Raw genomic sequence first — 13,849 nt, 5'->3', positions numbered from 1 at the left:
TTTTACCTTTCTTTTCTGCAACACAGATATAATTACTGTAAAGGTTAAGTACTGTTTGTGGGCAATGATTTCATGGTCAAGGATTTTCAAAAAGCCAGAGATCTAGCAATTTTGCTGATAATAATGCATTTTGAAGATGTGAAGTGGCAGACAATTCTGTAGTCCACTGAAGCAGTAATATCCCATGGGATACATCACTAATGCCCAACATAAGCCTCATGCTCAAAGCCTTGAAGAACTCTAGGGATTCAGGGTGCTGAAAAGAAATTACAGTGACTCAGTAGTTAAGAATTTTAGCAATGTTTGATTTTGACCTAACCTCCCCTCTCCAATCCCTCACAACTTCCACAGAGTCCCTTTCTGACTGAATATTTTGAGAATAACTGATCTCCTGCCAGAGTAGAATTGTTTTGCAAAATTGGAAATGGATCAGAGCAGCCTTTCATGATTTATGCAATTTGTAAAAAGGGCTGGTATTTTGCTGTTGGAAGTATGTTTGCCATCATAAATAGGTTTGGACTGAAAAAGCTGAAGTCCTTTCACCTTTACTAAGCTTCCAGGAGAACTGGTTTCAAAGATAAAATTATGCTTTAAGCTTTCACTCACTATAATCAAACATTTTTACCATCTGGCTTTGTAATGCTCTATTTTCATATGCCTTTATATTCAAGCATTGGATTCTTCTGTTATAAGCAGAATATTCTTGAACATGTTATGAACTCCTCTGTTTTATACTGCTGCTTCCAAGTCTCTCTTCATGAAGTATTTTGCTTAGGCATACTTGCCAATCACGCATTTACAGAAGCCCTACACCTGATTTTGAAGAAAAACAGGATTAGTTATGAAGTGAAAACTTATCAGGAGACAGGTGATAGTACCACTCTAGTGGCCACATAATGGCATTCCCCAAGTCCTCATACTGCTACCAGTTTGGGTCAAGGATGATGTGGAGACAGGGCTGAGAGTACACCTTTGGATTCACAGGGAGGAGGGTGTGGGGCTGTAGTCTCATACTTCCACGTGCAGACCTTTCCATTGCCTCTGTTTATGACAATATGCACACCACAGAACAAATTTGCTCTTAGTTTGACATATGATGTTAATGCGTCTGGTGTTTAGCCTTCCTTTTCTTTTCTTCTTTTCCAAACGCATAGGGTTGTATGCCCTCCCTACCACCCTCTCCCAATCATCTACAATACTTGTCCACTTTTATCTGTATCTTAATAATTTGCTTCTGCCATGAAATTAACCAATAAACAAGTCAGTAGATATCTGAATTTGCTAGTTTTCTGGTAAGAGGAATTATCTGCCTTGATTTGGGGTTTGTCTAGTGCCTTGGCCCATTGGTGTCTCCCATCATTCCATTACGAAACTTCATTCTTCAGGAATGTTTTCAATTACTCTTCCTTTTTAGGAGTTTCACTTAGCAGAACAAAACAAAAAATTTTAGCCCTCTTTTCTACACTCATTGACTCCCATATCTATCCAGTTTGCCATCTTAGCACAACGTCTGTCCCAGCAAAGAAGTTTATACTCCCACCTTCAAACTTACAGTCTACTGCAGTCCTACAGCAGCCCCAATATGAAATGCAAACAATGATGATTTTCAATTGAAAGCTACTGTTTATTGTCTATATATGCTCATGCAGTTGAGTGTTTCTTTTTTTTTAGGGCAGCTATTTATGCAGGTATAAAAGCTTGGGTTAAAAATTCTGTTTCTAGTTAAATATTCATAGCATTATGCCCCTGAGTTTACGAGCAGTACTGGCATTCTTCTGAAGAGGGAGCCATGGAAGAACATTCCTGGGTTCAGTGCTACTGGGGTTTCCCCTGAACTGTTTTGCCAAGAAATAGGAACAAGTGATGACACCTGTGCAATAGGTAGCACTTTATTCTTATCTCTAACCATGTTTAATCCTTATCTGCAGTCCATCTTCAGCCAGTATGCAGCTCCACTTTTGTCTATGCTACCAATGTTCCATCTAAATGCGCAGAACAATTTACAAATAACTGTCCTAGAAAAATTTTAAAATGTTATTAATAACCTTAAATAAAACTTAACTCCAACCTCATTTCTGCTGATGTAAATCATGATTTAAACTTGTAAGGGAACACTGACACATGCAACATGAGAACTGAACTAAAGAAGCTGTCATTTACTAGACATATCTTAAACAGAAAGAACACTAAAAGGCAGAAATGAACACACACACATTATGGATTGAGATTCCCTCCTCATTATACTAGTGCAAATCCTGTTACATCATTTTCTTTAAAGTAATAGTGAAATAAAAAACAGGCTCTAACATCATTAATCTTTTAAAACACCAGATTACTAGTTTTTCAGAAGCATAGTGCAGTCTCTTATTACAACAACAATTTCTGGTCCAAGTATATAATTTGTTTTAGATACTGCTTATTGGGACACATTCTGCTAATTGATTTCTATTTGCTCCCCTCTAAAATTCAATTAGATAAAAATCAGCAAATGCATCTGGTTTTCCCTTACGTTTGCTCCAGCCACCATGGGGTTCCCAAGATCACAAACCACCATTCTAGTTTCATTTTCCATCTTGTAATCACAGCTTAACACACGCAGTGCCTGTAACAAAAGGACACCAACACTGAGGTCAGAGATCACAGGGAAATGTATCCTGTTGGGATAGTGATGCCTTTTTGACTGTGATATTTCTTTTGATTTTAGACACCTGTTCAGTGCCCTATCCAAACGTTTAATTGGTTATCATCAGGCAATGGGGGAAAACTGATGCCAAGGAAAACCAAATGGGAAAATATCCCAGTACTTTAAGAGCCATGCTGAGATCACTCTATTTCTAGTTTTAACATGCTGCTTTGTTGTAATGAATGATTCCTATAGTCGCAATGACACCATGAAGTAAAACAGAGTAGGTAAAACTGGATGAAGGGAATAGGCTTCACAGTAATTGCAATAACTGTATTATCTGTCACTAGAAGTCTCTGCAATGAATTTCTGGCATTAGTAGAAGCTTGTTACAGAACAAGCCTAGAATTTTATTTTCCAACCTATGGTAAAGTACTTAGAACAGTAGACACTACTGTAACCATAAAAACTGTTACTTGTGTTTATAATTTAGTAACAACTGAGATGGACTTTAGAAGTTAAGGTTTTCATTGTTTACAACAATAAGTAAAATTTAACTGTTTTTCTAGCTGCTAATCTTTCAGAGTCCAGTTTGTTCTTAATGTGTTACATAGCTTTTTCCAGTATACTGTCTCTGAGAAACTGAGGCACAGCACAGCAGAGTGATTTAGTGGCTTGTTCTCAGTCAAACAGAAGTTTCTGGTAGAGCTGAGAAAGAGATCTAGGTACCAGGCCCAAACTTGAACTAAATCATGCGGCCTTGCTCAATGTTTCCCACGCAGTTTTGGTGGATAACTTTAGAGATATACTCACATAATATCCCTCTAAATCTCTTAATGTAAAATGTGTTCTGTGGGTTCTTTTTCCTTTCAAACTTTTAGTCCCTATCGCTAGTTGTCATCCATATACAAAACAGACTGTATAGAGGGAGGAAGAGCTCTAACATAGTGGGAGTTAGGAGACACAGAGCAAGACAAACCAACAGGACGTTCTGTTGTTTTTCTCTCTGGCATATTCAATAGGAGAAAATACTTGCATATATGTGTGGAAGTAAGCTAGCTTTGCAAAAGCAGCATGCATCTAGAGTTGCTGCTGTAAGGCTCTCCCACCATCTTTTGTTTGTGGTTTTCACAGATTTAGCAATACGTGCGAGGTCATAGTCTTTGTATGAAAGACCTGGGAAACTTCCAGACCACTGACTACCAATTCATTCCTCACCTGTAAAAGCCACTGTAGACATGCTGATCTTATCTTTTCCTGAGACTAAAAGAAAAGATAGAGCATGTCCTAAAAGAAGCCCATGTGAAGCACGCTCTCAGTACACCCCTCATTTTATAGTGATGCTTTAACAATTTGCTAGGAGGAAACAGTTTGTCACACAGCATGTCCAGGGAATTAATAGCCATTCAAGCTCCTCTCTGGCAGGGAGTGGAGATTTTTACACTCTTTCCAGCTGGTTGATTGGGGTGGGAAGCAATTCATGCGAGGAGACAGGTTATTAAAACAGTTAAAATCTAACTTTTCTGGAAAACTGTTCATTTTAGATTGGTTTATGAGTTTATAGTTTTGTTGTTGAGGTGGGTTTTTTTTTGAAATTGCTGTCTAAAAGTTACAAAATAGACATTCATTTATATTTGGTACTTCACAATTTCTTTATAAATGCTGTATCCCTCACCAGTGCAAAGTAAGCAGCCTTTATCACACATTTCTTTGTCCCTCAAAGGCTGAACAAATAGATGAGTTTTGCAACAAGGTTTTAGACAATTCAGAGGCTATGGTCTTAGACTGAAAATGGTTAATGACACAGAATTTATACGACCAGCATCACAAAAGCTGATTTGTGCAGTGTAAAGATGTGACAAAGGGTCAGCTGTGATAGAACTCCTTCAGGACTGAGATTTATTGCCTTTTTTTTCACTGATGACCTTTTTGAGGTATTTAAATACAAAACAGGAAAATTAAAGGCAGGCAGGAAGCAAGCAAGAGGAAAGAGACTTACACACCCAGTATTGTCAATATCATTGATTTCACATGTAACTCAGCCAGATGGAGGGTTTTGCCACAAAATCCTTCTACCTGCCACTGGTAGCAATTTATATTTTTATAGCAACACATGGCCTTCTTGGCAGTCTTGAGCAGCAGCAAACCCCCAACAATTAACACGTGTTCCCAAGGTGTATTTTAACTGGAAAATGATTGGATGCTGTAAGTAATCCAGGCAGCCTACAAACTTAAAACTCTTTCTGGTTGTCTTAGTGATGAATTACTAATTGATGCTAGAATAGTTAAGCACCATAGGCTACAGAGTAAAATACCTCCTTTCCTTGATCAACACCTTCCAATCTTATTTTTCTGAGTAAAAGTGGATAGATTAGGTGTCTTGATTATGAGGTGCCAGAACCTAGTTTCTCATCTAACTGATGAAAGAAGAACTAGCATTTGTCCTTAAGAGGCTCAAATCATGTCTCATCTAGCCAGCAACCTTGTACTTATAACATGAATTTTCAGGTAAGATGAGAAGGTTGCAGGTCTTTTTTCTATTTTAAGAGTATCATACTATAGTTCAGAAGAGCGTGGAGCTAGGGCTCAGAGATTATCCACTGCAAAGTAAGTGTCGTTGTAACCTGCAACAGTTCTGCAGTTCCCACTCTGAGCAGAGATAGTCATGCCAAAATACATAATGTTTTTGGTATGGAACAAATACCTATTAAGGCTTAAGCATTTGCCCGATTTACTTTCACTAATTATTCCATGTGAGTTTGAGTTCCAGCTATTGCTACTAAGGCAGAATTGAGACGTTCAGTATGGGAAGCTCTTTCACTGGGCTAAGGATTAGTGTATAGTGTTCAGTCAGTGGTTTGGGGTTCAAACATACCATCATGCTCCTGTAGTACAAGAGGGTACCTATAATGGGTATACACTGTGTCTGCATCTATTGCTGGCCATGGAAATGTGAGGTAATGAATTGTGATTATTCTTCTTTTATTGCAGCTAATTCTAGTCACTCCACACCTCCTGCATATGGACACATATATGAACACAAAAATTTATGCTGGACAGGAAGCATTTAAGGGATAAATTTGTTTCTCTGTTAGCTAGACTAAATCCAGAGTAGCCTCATAATAGTTGCATAATATCCTGTATAATTACTTTGAAATCATGGCAGCATAATGGAATGATTTGTTTCTAAAGCTTTTTTGGTTGCATCAGAAGTATAACAAGTGATTTCTTTGGCTCATTACATTTCATTTGTTCTGCCTTCAGTCTACCTCTTTTAGTACTTCTGGCTCTGAGGTGAATGTTACCTCTGTCTTAATACAAGGAAGTCTGCAATATGGAGAAAACCTCAATTATAACTACAGAGAGGACTGTAAACACTGATATAGTGAAAGTCAATGAAATCCTTGGTTATGCAGTTTTAAGACCATGATGACAACTGCACCTATCACAATCCATCTGTCCACTGAAATTACTGCGTATTAAATAAAGTACATTTCAGGAGCATTCAGACATACCCCATTGGCACGGTACTGTGTAAACACAAAAATAAGAAGTCAAATCTTGACACAACTGCAACTGACAACAAAACATTAATTTTCATCTATGGTCCATGCCTCAAAGGGCTTACAGATCAAGAGACCTTTTTCTCGTACACTTCAGTGTTTCTTGCATACCAGTGTGATAAGTTCTTCTGAACTTCTGGTTCAGATTGCCGTAATTTTTTTATAACTTTATAGTTATAGTATATAGTTATAGTTAACTTTTTATAACCTTTTTTCAAACTTCATAGTTTGAATTAATTTAATTCCTCTTTAATTTATACTCAGTTATACTGTCAGTATAAAAAATTTGGTCGTTCTTGTAATGTATGAATCTCAAACACATAAGATTCTGCTTGCTCTGAGAAAACAATTGAAAATGTCTGCTAACTCTTGTTTTGAGTGGCCAAATTACTTAACTTGTATATTTGCATACAGGACAAATTAAATGAGAAAACTGAATAAGAAGGATATAAAAGAATGTTTGAGTTATAAAAATACATGTATTTTTCCATTTTAACTTTTCTTTTTCCATTATAAAGATCGTATATTCTTCTTTGTCATGTTCACAGCAGTTTTAGGTGACATACGGAAGCACAGAAAAGTGACTGAATACAGACAAGAGCCAACTTCTACCAGCAAGTTAGATGACAGCAGTTTTGGTTTTGTCTTTTTAAAGAAAAGTACAATATCATTTCTCTTTTAAATGAACATTTGGAAGTGAATTTTTAAGTTTATTTAATGCAACCATAACATTGTGAAGATCACTGCTTTCAAAAATATACTTTTACAATTTAAAAATCTATGGAAAGAATCAACTTGTTTTCAATACCATGTGAAAACCTTGTGAAAACTGTATCTTCAATGCAGAAAGAAAGACTATAAGAATGATATAGATAGTAAGACTAATGTTCTGATATTTCTTGAAAAGAACATTATGACAACTCTTTGGATGAAATAAGCAGGGAAATTAAGAAAATATGAAGTAAAGACTACTGTAGAGAACCAACTAAATGTGTGGAAAATGATACAAATTTAGATTAAAATGAACTATAAATCCAGAAGGATTCAGAACTGGACTCATCAAAAATATATTTTACCTTTCACAAAAACTGAAAAAAATGAAAAAGTTGCATTATGTTTCCTGAACCTTTTTTTCTTTGGAAAAGAAAAAGAAAACTAACATTCCTCCCTAACCCATTCTAGCTTATCCTCATTCACCCAAAACACCAGAGACTTTCCCAGCTCTTCCTTCCTTTCTTTCTCCCTGAGTCTACCCTGCTGCCACTACAAATTCAATTTTGCCTAAACTACTGAAAAGCCCCGAGTGATTTCTGTCTAGTCCAACTGATAGATAAATGTGAAAACAAGCTATGGGCTTTGGATCAAGTGCCTCCCCTGACATCCTTGGAAACAGCCAAAAGAAAAGCCAAAGATTTCTAAAGAGCACAAAGGAAAAAACTGTAACCAGTTGTATATGTTAAAGAGAATTTAAGTTCTTTTATGTCTTATAGACCACAGTCTGAAAAATCAGAGACTATGCTAAAAGAACCAAAGAAATACAGAGGATAGGAAGGGACGGGTGTTTTTACTTATTTGTTTTGTGTAAACAGATGTGCTACTGAGAAGTGAGGTTCCAGATCATTTCTATATCATCATCTTCAATAACTTCATTAATTCTTGTCATGCTTTTTTTTCAGATTGGGTTAAAAGTCCATTAATAAATACAATTACAGAAGGAGAATAAGAAAATACTTTGTAAGCTACTTGCAACTTCATTAAAAACATTTGCCTTTAGAAAGGAAGTTAACTTGCTTTCTCCCACTCTCACCCTTGAGGCCCTTCTGAAAATTCCAGGCACTGACAGAGAAAAGAAAGTTCATGTTGCAACAGATTGGGAGATTTATGTGCAGATGAGGTGATTCAGACTTGCTGTCCGACAGAGAATACTTGAACACTCTGCTTGTTTGCAGGATAGTGTTTCATCTTTGCTCTTAGAAAAACAAACTCAAAAAAGAAACACTGCAAGTTCAGTACAGCTCAGCTGGGCTTAAGTCTACATTAGTCTTTCTGCGAATATTGGCACATTTTACATTATAACTGCTTTTTTGGCCTGGCCATAAGATAAAATATTTGATTAGAAAGGAAATCAACTTTGTTAAGTTTTATACTGCAAATAATGTTCAATTTTCCAGGATATCAGAGACCAGAACACTCTTAATAACAGAAAAACACTGGTGTGCTGGGATTACAAGACAAAGATGTCTGAGTGTGTGGGATTCATCAGGGCTTTTCAGCTGTGGCTAAGAGCAGGAACCAGGAGATCCAAGGTTGGAAGCACTCAAGTGGTTCTGTTCTGCCGTTCCCTGGTACTGGAGGGGTTTACTGGTTCAAAACCTGAATTATGTGAATAGTTCTAGTCCTAAATGCAGTACTTGTGTGGCATTGTACTTAAGTTAATAATGAGTAGTTGAATCTGTGCTTGCTCGGAATAGTATGAGCCTGACTTTCCCATCTCTGGTGACATGGCTAATCTTCAGCCTGTGGTATGTGAATGAGGATAGCTGAGAGTTGATGGGATCTCCGCTCCTAAGAGCCAGCTATCTACTAGCTGCTTTCAGCTGGCATATCCTATGCAGGTTAACCCTGCTCTCACTTCTTCTGATTTATTATCACTAACATTTTGATTTTCATTTACCTTGTTGTTGCGTTCAACCCCAGTGTAATCTGCTTCAGGTGGAATCTTTATATGTAGCTCAGCTTCATAGGCTCCTTCCCCATCATTCCTTAGATTTAGTATGAGCATGATACAGTTTTCTTCTCCAATTATGAGCTGATCTTTATCTCTATATAGAACATACTACTTATTAGGAGTTAAAAAATGCACAATTAAGTTATAAGCATGAATAAAGCAGAAAGCCAATTTACTCGCATAGCATCTGTTCTGGAAAATATTTTGTGAACATCATAGAGTAAAAATTTTCACAAAAAATGACTCCATGGAGAAGTGTGCATACACCTGGGAAGGAAAGAGGTCAGAGAAAATACACAAAATGGACAAGGGAAATAGACTACCACAGAACTTCAAAGTTAGTTGTACAAAATTTCAGAGCCTGACTACTTCCTACCTAGAGAGAATTATCTAGTGGAGGAAATTAATTGCCACAGGGGCCCGTCAGCATTGCTTTCTGGAGGGCATGAAGTCGGTGGGATTTCAGCTTTCCCCTCATGCCTGTTGTACCATGAGCAATGACACAAGATCTCTTGCGACCTGCAGTGGCACTGTCCCCTCTCCTTTCACAGCTATCATAGAGTCAGATAATTGCCAGAGGTTCCCCACTTGGCCAGCTTGGCATATTTCTCTCTCCACAAGAGGAATTGTTGCCACGTTCTGAAATTCTTTTGTTTTGAGATTCTTTTATTTCACTCTAAAATGAATTCAAGAGAATTGTGTCCCAGGTTCAAACTCACTGGCACACTGAAATAAATAAAGTAGAAAGCTCCTTGCAACAACAATTTATATTACCTCTTCACATGTGGAGAACTAGAAACATTTCTTACAAACATTTGTAAACTATGTTTTCTATAATTATTGTTCAACACTGTGAAAGTGTCTGAGACAGATACATTTCGTAAGCGTATAGTTCCACATTTCCTGGTTTTCTAAATGAAATGGATGCACTAATTAAAATCTGGAAATCAGGTAAGAATGTGTAGATATTGCCAACAATTGAACTGAGCTCTGCATGTTTCACTCTGTTAAAGCAGTTATAAGTGTCTGAATTTTGTTATATATAGTATCATTTATTTGATGAAACTTACGGCATAGCAGAAAGCTGCAAGTCAGGAATGCACAAGTTGTCCTCTCCACAGTCTACCAGAATGTAAGCCTGTATTGTTGTAAAGAAAATTATAATACAGTCAGTACATGTTTCAAAGTCCAAATCACTTCATTGGCTTAAATATCACTAGCACTGCTCTGGTGAAGTAGTTATTTCTATAAGCTCCTCCCAACATGAGTAATGTTGGAGACTATTTGAGATTGTAAACTACGTCCTTAGCAGAACACCGTAATCTCTCAGGCCCTTTCCCACAGTAACTTGGCTACCACATTCTAGAATGCAATCAAAACTGTGAACACAAGAAAGTTTTGGAAATGCTTTAAAGACCTGCCTGGTTCTATATTTATGTTCAATTTACATCTTGGATTAATTAAATTCTTGTGTAATTTCTGGGAATGATATGTTGTTTTAAGAAAGATGCCACAAATAGTATTCCTAAATGCTTTTGTATTTATATACAGAAAATGCTGCATGCCAAACTCATACCTGTTCTGCAACTGTGCTTTTCTGGTAATAGTTCAGTATTGGCTTTACAACCCAGTTATCTTCAAAATTGGATTCATCCAAGCTATAATTCAAGTTTATGTTGATGGGAGATAACTTATCTCTGAATTCTGTTTCATCCTGTAAGTGACAATCACATAATAAAAAACAATACATTAATATAATTATTCTAGTTGAGTATGGAATGGCATCAGATTCAGAATTTAGTCTTTACTGAAGGTAAAGGTATGGTTCTTTGACAGGCACTGGACAATTTCTGGCTACGTGCAGTGTTGTTAGGAAAGCAGAGTGCCTCACCAGTAACTGGAATGCCCATAATGCATTGCCTCCCCACACCAACATCCAGAAGTAGCTGACTGAGCTGAGTAGACTCAGGATTTTTTCAAAGCATTAGCCTAAAATGTGGCTGTTTAAAAAAGACACACAGAACCAACTCCTATCAGCTACTGCCCTCCTTACATTTGGAATGGAGGGAGGGCCTGTGTGGATTTGTGGAGGTAATATTGTTGGTTTGTTCCATAACCAAGGATTTATATGTATCAGTGATGGCAAAACTCCACCATCTTTATTGCCTAGATACTCCCTTATAAACTGCTTGAGACTCCTCTACTTCACCTTTCACTGCTTTTCTAGGACCAGCCTTAAAATCTGTTTCAATTGTATGAGATAATTCCAGCTACAGGTGAATAGCCAATGACCATTTCTTCTTCACAAGTTAAGTTTCACCGTTCTAATTTTATACATTAAAAGAAATCTGAATTTTAGGCCAATATTGCTGGTGACAGTCCTTTAAAATATCTGTTGGAACTGAAATGGCATGTACACTCTTCTGCAAAGGAAGCCTTTCTTTTATACTTACATTGACAAAACAAGAGCCAAAGATTTACATGGGAAATCTTACCCTGGCAGAAGAATATACTGGACACCCAGATCAGGCCTTATGTTAAGTATATAAATGCGAGTTAACCGCATTTCTGTAGTTTTGGGTTCCCCTGTAAGTTGTTCTTGCTTTTCAGATGACTGCCATAAGAAACATGCCTTTTTTATTATTCTTTTCAAATCCCTGGTACTACTCAAATGATGAGATGACAGTCCAAAGTATTTTAAACAACTTACTCTGAGATATACAAGAAAGTCCTGACAATGGAGCTGTTTCTGTCTTTCCATCACAATGGAGAAGTAATGATGTGACTGATGGTAATCAAAGAAGAGGGTCCTCTTAACAGCTCCTTTCTGTTTCAATGAATCTAATTGCAATTCACCTTTCAGCACTAGAGGATATAAAGAAATTGAATATTTATTTATTTAGCGGTGGAAAGAAAACCTAGTAAACAAATCATTATGTATTACAGTTAATTATTCTAACAAAGTCTTCCAAGTAAAACTAAACCACACCTACAAGTGCCTGTCTATTTAGCAGCACACTAGTTTTTGATTCAGAGTATGGAATATGTGTAATTTCAGTTAAGTTTTGTAACTCTATTTACAGAGCATATCTGTGCTGTACAGGACTTCTGGTTCTTACACTTTTTTTCTTCAAAAAAGAACATCCCCCCCAACAGCTACATTCTTGTTTGTGTTTGGAAAATGGATTAAACTGAATAAAAAATCCTTCAAGTGAACAATACAAGCTTCATGCTTATATATATTTTTAAACCATGCTTATATATATTTTAAACAGTATTTTCTTACCTTAGAAAGATCTCACTTCTATCATCTTTGAATGTGTAAGAAAAAAATACAGCTGAAATTAAGTGAGCCTGAATAAATTTATATAAATATTAAAAAATTCTTACCTATCTCATCTGAAATACTTTGACCTTCAAAAGCCGCACAGACTCTTACAGTAAAACTATATAAAAAAAGAAAAGCAATTATTAACAAAAGGACAGCTGAGCTGGGAAGCAGCAACTCCCCCAGATCATGACATTTAAGTTTTCCTTTCCTTTTTTTAAAAAGATGTTCACAGTGATGAGTATCTAGGCACCTAACATACCTCCTAACTAAGCTAGCAAGTCTCCTAGGCTCCACTAATAATCAAAGAAGAAAGAAAAGCTCTGAATATCTTGCCAGGGAAGATCTAGAGAAGACTGTCTTTTCACACTGATTCAAGAGGCAGCCTGCACAGACCACCCATCAAACACTCTTGGCAAAGTTGGATTCCTGAAGTTGAGCTTTAGCAAACCAGCTTTGTATGAGGCTGTCTGCATAAGTCCTTTCTGGTTCATCATGGCCAAAAAAGAAAAATCTCTGAGCATGTAGCCACCACCTAGGCTGTTTTCTAGCAAATCAAAACACAGAGGATGATTTCCCTTGACATTAACATAAGACTTTCATGATTTCAAGAGGGTAGACATCATTGTAAACATATCAATTAAATTTTTGTTGCATGAGATTGATGAAAATGTATTGTATTTAATTTGCTAATTTTTGCAGAAGTTGGCAGTTACATGAACTAAATCAAAGGACAGAGAAACTAGTTACTCATGCTCATTATTTAATGTATTAATGCAACACATTATGAACTAATAAGTTTACATTTCATTTGTCTGTTCATAGTCTTTAGCAAGCTTTCTTTGGCCTAGCAATATTCACATCACAACGACAGCAGTACGATAGAAACTCTACCTCAACCATAATTAGTTATTTCTCATAATAAACTTTTATTTCCAGATTTCTATAAGCCAGGCAATAGATTGTTGGTTATACTCAGTAACTGTGAGAAGAAACCTTCTATAGTTTTATTGACTGATACTTTCTAACAAGGCTTACTAGAAGAGTTATTTATAAAATATAAAAATTGTAAATGCTTATAGAAAAGTTTCACTTTGTGAAGAGCTCATGCAAGTTATATAAATATTTAACTGAATCATATTTTTTAAAAGCTTTCAAAAACTACTTTAGATGGCCAGGGAAACTGTTATAATGATATTGATGCTATTAGCAGGCATATTTCCTTGCTAACTGACAACACAAGAAATCCATGACTGGAAACATGCTCTTATGTTTGATATCTGTTGTCACATACGAAAAGGGCTTCGTTCTCCACACCATTATTTCCAAAGATGTCCCATACATAGTAACAAAATTGTTCAGGTGAATAAAGATTTGGGACATCCTACAACTCATAGGAGTCCCTGGTTACCAGTCATTCTTACAGAGCAGAAATTTAGAAAATGTTTTGTTTTGTATATGGAAGACTCAGCTAAACATGGATAGTAGGTCTGCACTGGGAGATGAGAAATCTGTACATCTTATAATTTATAACAACAGCTTGGGTTAAATAAAAACATTTCTGAAACAGCCATCTTAAATCTCCTCACTGCTGTTACCCAGTATGC

General features: G+C 36.5%; 1 protein-coding gene across 1 annotated transcript in view; it reads right to left on the bottom strand.

Moving 5' to 3' along the window:
• ITGA8 (integrin subunit alpha 8) overlaps window positions 1-13,849 on the bottom strand; it is a 110,861-nt gene that overhangs the window by 44,460 nt on the left and 52,552 nt on the right. Inside the window, exons 15-20 of the mRNA XM_026067676.1 lie at window positions 12,305-12,360; window positions 11,625-11,779; window positions 10,491-10,628; window positions 9,985-10,052; window positions 8,861-9,008; window positions 2,510-2,602 (exon numbers count right to left, since the gene is read on the bottom strand). Coding sequence (XP_025923461.1) covers window positions 2,510-2,602; window positions 8,861-9,008; window positions 9,985-10,052; window positions 10,491-10,628; window positions 11,625-11,779; window positions 12,305-12,360 — 658 coding nt within the window. The remainder of the gene's footprint in view (window positions 1-2,509; window positions 2,603-8,860; window positions 9,009-9,984; window positions 10,053-10,490; window positions 10,629-11,624; window positions 11,780-12,304; window positions 12,361-13,849) is intronic.

The sequence above is a fragment of the Apteryx rowi genome, unplaced genomic scaffold (genome assembly GCF_003343035.1).
Source record: "Apteryx rowi isolate R43461 unplaced genomic scaffold, aptRow1 scaffold_260, whole genome shotgun sequence".
Lineage (NCBI taxonomy): Eukaryota > Metazoa > Chordata > Aves > Apterygiformes > Apterygidae > Apteryx > Apteryx rowi.
The sequence above is the reverse complement of the archived record's forward strand: the minus strand, read 5'-3'. Positions and strand labels throughout refer to the sequence as shown.